Source organism: Saprolegnia diclina (genome assembly GCF_000281045.1).
Source record: "Saprolegnia diclina VS20 unplaced genomic scaffold supercont1.12, whole genome shotgun sequence".
Lineage (NCBI taxonomy): Eukaryota > Oomycota > Saprolegniomycetes > Saprolegniales > Saprolegniaceae > Saprolegnia > Saprolegnia diclina.
The window spans coordinates 461417-467899 of NW_008246079.1; the positions used below are offsets into that span (position 1 = coordinate 461417).

Below are 6483 nucleotides of genomic sequence, written 5' to 3' on the forward strand. Positions count from 1 at the left end.
AGACCGGCCGTAGCTTGAAAGAGAAGGAGCTCTGTTGCGTGGGCGACGCGGTGGCCACACGCCCAGCCCGTGACGACACTCTTCCCGAGTTGCCGGCCCGTGCTCCAGCCCGCTTGGCCCTCTAGATGGCCGTCGAGAACGATCACTTGCGAGATGCAGTAGCCTTGGACGAGGTACCGATTCCCAAGCGGGTGCGAATTTAAAACCGAGTTGATGCCGGTCTCGTAGTGCTGGGTCGACCCGTCGCGCCCCACGAGCACCCGCGTAATGTTGGCGACCACCGTGTTGCTGGTGCCATCGGTGTTCCAATACGTTGTCGCCTCGTGCATGCTTGCGTCCCCAAACATCGAGAGGAGATACGCACCGTCCGGGTAGACAGTATCGAGGTTGGCGGCCTCGACCATCGCAATGCCAGCGATGAGCTGGCTCCCGTTGCTCGGGTTGCAGCTCGGAAAGTCGTCATAGCCGCCGATAAACTGGAGGGCGACCCACCCGACGTCCGGTGTCCCGCCCACCAAGCACGTCGTGACCTTGATTGGGCTGGTGCTGTCCGCTTGCCACGTCATTGCGAGCTGGGCACCGATGGCGGTCCAGGCTGCTACCGTCTCGGTCGTATTGACTTCGATCGGCGAACACGAAGTGTTGACAAACCCATCGGTACCGAGCTCGCACGAGGCGCCATAGTCGGCCCAGTAGTCGGTGTTGTCTTGGTAATACCACGTGATGACGAGCCGGTTGAACATGCCTTCGGACAGCAAGACGCCCATCGTGATGAGCGAGATGAGGATGACGGCCGCTGCGAGTAGGTTGGAGAGAATACGAATGTACACGCGGTACTGGCGGCTGCGCGAGGCAGACGAGGACGGGAGCTTGTTGGTCGTGCCGATGCGGGACGATAACACGATGGCCGTCATCGTGCGCGGGAAGAAGCTGGCGGCGCTGGCGATCCGCGACATGCTAGCGACAAGGCGTGAAATCCACTTTGGACGTTGGGCATCGACGTAGGCCACGTAAGCAATCAAGTTTTAAACACTCTGTCAACGTTGTCGGTTGACGTGGCCAAACGGACTGCGAACGGGTTCATTTTCTCACACTAACGCATACGACAACCTCCCTCGCGCAAAGACCCTGATATCTCACCCCAACAACTTACAAATTTACGGTCAAAACGCCTTCAACTCCGAAATTTCGCCTCATAGAAAACGAGTGGTTCAATGGAAACGGTGGCGCCCACCAACACGCATCGCTGCGCTTGACCTCACCGAGCATCGCGATTCTCGGCAACGAAGCGCTGCTGGAACGGCGGTGAGAGTCGCCGTCTTCCTTATCCGGATGATGCAGACTATCCGGATGATGGGCAAAGCACTTGATTGATAAGACTCGCCGCCAACCTTGTCGAGGACCCAGTTCAAGGGATATAAAATACAAGTTTTATATCCCTTGACGCAGTTCCCCAACCACTGCTCCTATTATCTCTCATGCCAGACGTGCGAGCGTGCTTGCTCAACAGTTGCAAGCTACCTTCTAGCGCTCATGGCTCGTTCGAGTGGCGCCATTGAAATAGCAAGTCATTGTCTATCAAGCACCGTGTCATTTACTACTCTCTTGCAAGACGTCTTGCGGGACCGTTGGCTCATCGGGCCATTTTCGTGGCCACGGTCATATCGACGTACGACATGCGACACGCGCCAAAGAGGCGCTCGGGCAGCTCCTGGCTCTGCCGCCCCTCGATGAGGAAGCCCATGTCAATCACGAGCTTCTTCGTGTAGCCGAGCACGAGGCCCGTGACGCGGTTGGCGACCGCGCTGCTCGTAATGTCGACGTCGAGCTCAAAGTACTTGTCCGTTTTGAAGTACGGCTGTCGCAACTTGGTGCCAATGATGGCCGGCGTCGACCCGACCGCTTGTCGGACCATAAAGTTGCCTTCGACGATGCACGGAATGAGCTTGAAGCGCTCGTTGCGGTATTCGTCCGTCCTAAATACATGAAAAATACGTGGAAATAAGTGAAAAATACACCAACTATACCCGTCAAGAAAATCGTTCATGAGCTCGGCAAACGGCGAGCCGTCCGCGAGCACGCTTTGGTCCACCACTTGGTAGTAGAGGACGAGCGAGTAGCGCGGCGACCCCGGCAAGAGCAGGTTGATTGCAAACACAAACCCGTCAATCGACTGCGTTTGGACGAGGTTGTCGGGCCGCGCGCAAATGTTCTCGATCGAAACAGCCCCCGTGTCAAAGAGGTCGCAGGCCACGAGCTGAAAGGCGGGCGGCGCCGACGCGACCTTGCGCTTGTCGTTGTGGTAGTCGGGACCGCGCACCTAGCGTCCAACACACCAAATTACTTCAAAATATCCCGAAAACAAGGATCATTCGTACCATAAACAGTCCCGGCGGCGGCTCGCTCCACATTTCGCTGGGCAGCGTGCATGGCAAAAGCGGTGCGCGGGCAACAGGCGCTGGCGCCGGTGCGGCGGGTCCCTCGGATGTCGGCTCACCAGGTCGCACGTCGTCGTCGCCGTGGAGCACATCGGCGAGCGTGAGCATGTTGTACTGGCGGGCTTCCATGGCTTCTTCGAGCCCGACAAGCGCAAAGATCTGCGGCTTGATGTAGTGGAAGAGGAGGTCGAGTCGACGCAGAAAGACGCCAAAGAGACTAGACACCGAGTGTGAATCATTCAAGACAACTACGTGGCAAACCCTTGGGGATTCATGTGGATGACAAAGGTCACGAGCGACGTGGGCTCTTCCAGCGTATTGGCGTTGGTTGGCGGCGCGACCGTAAAGCCACCGCCTATTGCACCGACAATGTTTCAAAAAAGTTTCAAAAAAGTTTCAAATATGGCAAAATGGCAAAAATGGTAGGAAAAATACCGTGGCAGAGGGCGCGCGTGCTGTCCGAGACTTGGCACTCGGAGTGCACAGCGCTTTGCATGCAAATCACATACGAGCCATCTTCCGTCTCGCGCCAGTACCGCAGCAAGCACACGTCGCAGCCCGGCAACCACCTAATATGCACAGCAAAATCAACATAAATCGATCGACAAAGAATACCTACATGGGCCAGATCCACACGGGCTTGTAGACGACGTGGAGGATGTCCGAGTGCGAGTCGATCGTCTGCAGCACGCGGACGCTCTGCACCGACGCGTCCCACCTATATAACGCACGTCTTTTCTCTGAACCATTGAGAGATTGAGGGTACATGACGCGGGCGTCCGTGTCCATGAGCAGGTTGAAGACCTCGGTTGGAGTGCCAGGAATCACGCGCGTGGCCTTGAAGCTGGGCACGTCGGCGCTGTGCAGCGCGTGCCCCGACTTGGTCCAAAAGGTAAATGCGGCCGCGAGAAGCGAAAATACAAACACCGTTAGCATCGACGTGCCCCCAATGCCGCCTGTGTTGGCACATATGTCATGCGTTGAGCGTCGACGATGGACGTACCGGCGATCGCGGCAATGACGCTGGCGCTGAGCGTCGAGACGAGCATGCTGTTGAGCTGCTGCCAGCTCTGGCACTCTTGGCCCGCAAAGCCATGCGTGTGCTTGGCCGAGTTGAACTGCTCGTAGTAAATCTGCATGCCGCCGAGGACGCTGAGCACGTTGTACGTGCCGCTAAACATGGGCCATTTGCGGTCCATCTTCTCGAGGAGGATCTGGCGACCCTTGTCGTGCTGCGGCAGCGCAGCGATCGACGCGGACGAAGCGCGCTCCTTGGGCGAGCGCACGCCGCCAAGCGTCTCACCCGGCAGCTGGATCGCTTGGATGATCGCATTGCGCCACACGTTGGCGAGCTCGCGCGACTCGCAGCCGACCATGAGACCGCTCTCGTGGCCGACGCCATGATGGTGCACGACGGTCGAGGAGGGCGTGTGGTGTCCGCCATGCGGCGCGATCGTAAAGCAGTAGAGCGACTTGGACCCGCCCTTCTTGCGCAGCTCGATGGACGAGACGCTGGCGTCGGGCCCGAGCTCGAGGATGCCCCGCGTCTGGAGGTCGCCGGCCTTGGAGAAGTAGGCGAGCGTGCAGTCCTTCAGCACGAAGTAGCGCTCGTGCCACGAGCTCACGAGCATGCGCCCGCGCTTCCACAGGACGCCCTCCATGCTTGTTCGAAACGTCAAGATGATGCGTTTTTATAAAATACGCGACTAAAAACACCGCTATTAATATTACATGTGCAATATATATTTGTAGCCCTCAATATAGAATATGTATTGGCGACACCCAGGGCGACACCGCAGCTACTTGCGCACCCAAGGAACGAGCCAGAACTTGTACTGAGCTTGATGGGCATCGCGCGATGGCCCAAGTCTATCCATAGAGTCTATCCACGACGTCGATAGCGTTGATACGCTGGATAGTATCGGATTGGATAGTCGACAGCGTGGACGGTGGATTACGGAAAGCCTTTGCCTTTGCACACCACACAGAATCCCACAACGGACAAGAACAAGGGACGCAAATAGTGTCTATTGAGTACATTTGTAGTCTTGCTACGCACTTGAGGCCGTTCTGAAGGCAATAGCTTACACCATGTAGCCCGGCAGCGTGTCCTTGGGCCCGAACGCGCACGTGCCCTTGTCGTACGCGTGGACCTGCGTCGCCATTTGTGCGATCGCGCAGCAGTTGCAAAAGAAGCCGCAAAGGCAGTCGACGAGGCAGTTGCCCGGAATCTGGAGCTTGGTGCGGACAATATTGCGCACAATCATGACACAAATACCGCACGCAAGGGCCGTGCTGGTCGAAGCGATTGCCCAGCCGCGGTTGTCGCTGTCGTAGACGTTGCCTTGGCTTGTGTACGTTGCGTACTGTCCGGCGACCACCGACGACGCATACGTGGCCGTGTAGACAAGACCGAAAAGAACGAGCGCAGTGGCGTACGCACCAAAGCCAATACGGTGGACAATTTGTGCGAGCGAGACGCACGGGCACCAATAAGCCATGCAGCAGTTGGGCATGACGTCGGTGAAGCAGTCGAAGATACCCGCCTTCCACTGGCCGACGACGAGGTTGTTGGCGTCGACTTTCATGCCTTCGGGAACAGTCGTCGTCGTGACCGTCTTGGTCGTAGCGGAGGTGGGCGGGGCAGAGACCATGTTGGAGATGTGCGTACGCGAAGGTAAAATCAAAGATGACCGGCAGCGATGAAGGAAGACTTATGCGAGCACGAATGATGACACTACGATGAGCATGTCCCTCCAAGGCAATATACATATTCCAGTCGTCACCTGGTATGCGAGCTGCCATGTAGCGTCAACCCAAACGCACTCTGGTCTCGCAGAATTCTGCTGCGGAACGTCCGCACAATTGCGTCAGGGCGACAACACACCAGAATCGTGATATCAGTGCTCTTGTGCAGCACGTTGAGAGGCATGTAGATACCCCGTGATGCGTGGATACCGGTGGAAGATGCATGTACAGTAGTGTCATACAACAAGGCTTCCGTCGCGACCCCTGCAACGCCGGCTCTTGCCCATCTGGTGGTCGTTGGACTCGGTCATGTCCGAAACCAACACTCTAAATTCGAGCGTGCGTCGAGAGCGGTCCATTTCAGAATGTTGGTCAACAGGTTCTCGCATGGACAGCGTCCAGCAACGAGCCATGATGTGCCAGGCGTTTGTCAGCAGTGAAATGCAGTCACAGCAACGTTTAGTCGACTAACAATGAGACACGCGTGCACTGGTCGCTTCTCAAGTAACGTTAACATGTAGACAGTAGGCACTGCTCCGAAGAGCGTGCCTTTCCCACGCCTCCTGTGGCACTCGACCCGTCGGCTATATTGCGCACTTGTTCGCGCCAAGGATCACCAGGTCCTTGGCTGCGCGGCATGGTGGCACAAAGCAACGCAGCTATCGGTGGTAGGAAAGCTACAGTAGATATCTAAGCTGTATCCGCGGACGCTGGAACGAGGAAAGGTACGAGGGATGTACCAGACCTACCACCTGGTGCAAACCATATTCCAGCTGGAAACGTCGTCTCACCACACTTCATTGAATCAAACAAAAACAACGTTATCACACTTTGGTCAGCAAAAGTAGCTCATTTTGCATTCTGCGCCGACCAATCCACGACAGCAATGAGCCAGCAACAATCCATGACGACTGCTTACGAGATCCAACCCACGCCGACGGTCAAGCTAACGACGATTGTTCCCGACGGCATGGAGGTCGACGCCAACAACCTAGTCGTCGGCCAGTGGGAGGCCGGTATCTGCGGCTGCTTCACCGACTGTGTGCCCAACTGCTGCATGGCCTACTGGTGCCCGTGCGTCTCGCTCGCTCAGATCGGACACCGCATCGGTCTTGGCTCGTACATGACGGGTCTTTTCGTCTTTGGCCTTGTCTACATTGTGGCGTACATCACGTCGGGCGTCTCGGGGCAGTACGCCACGTACACCAACGGCGGCTACATCTACGACACACAATACCGCTACTGGGCGATTGTTGCAAGCAGCGCTAGCTTTGCGTGCGGCATTTGTGTCATGATT

At 56.9% G+C, this 6483-nt stretch overlaps 4 protein-coding genes across 4 annotated transcripts; 1 reads left to right on the plus strand and 3 right to left on the minus strand.

Annotated features, from left to right (window-relative positions):
* Positions 1–142: 142 nt before the first annotated feature.
* On the minus strand, positions 143–956 carry SDRG_04847 (hypothetical protein; the record flags this gene model as incomplete). The annotated part of the gene is made up of 2 exons (XM_008610534.1): positions 143–163; positions 207–956. 2 exons carry the CDS (start codon positions 954–956, stop codon positions 143–145), a joined length of 771 nt encoding a protein of 256 aa, XP_008608756.1.
* Positions 957–1530: 574 nt separating this feature from the next.
* On the minus strand, positions 1531–4119 carry SDRG_04848 (hypothetical protein). The gene is made up of 8 exons (XM_008610535.1): positions 3442–4119; positions 3205–3394; positions 3058–3156; positions 2874–3007; positions 2700–2793; positions 2379–2655; positions 2028–2320; positions 1531–1976 (listed from the first exon to the last, which is right to left on the minus strand). The coding sequence occupies exons 1-8, from the start codon at positions 4097–4099 to the stop codon at positions 1634–1636; spliced, it is 2088 nt and encodes a 695-aa protein (XP_008608757.1). The 5' UTR covers positions 4100–4119; the 3' UTR covers positions 1531–1633.
* A 332-nt stretch (positions 4120–4451) lies between these two features.
* SDRG_04849 (hypothetical protein) lies at positions 4452–5115 on the minus strand. Its single transcript, XM_008610536.1, has one exon. It carries the CDS (start codon positions 5090–5092, stop codon positions 4523–4525), a length of 570 nt encoding a protein of 189 aa, XP_008608758.1. The 5' UTR covers positions 5093–5115; the 3' UTR covers positions 4452–4522.
* Positions 5116–6072: 957 nt separating this feature from the next.
* SDRG_04850 (hypothetical protein) lies at positions 6073–6455 on the plus strand (the record flags this gene model as incomplete). Its single annotated transcript, XM_008610537.1, has 2 exons — positions 6073–6366; positions 6450–6455. 2 exons carry the CDS (start codon positions 6073–6075, stop codon positions 6453–6455), a joined length of 300 nt encoding a protein of 99 aa, XP_008608759.1.
* Between the last annotated feature and the right edge of the window lie 28 nt (positions 6456–6483).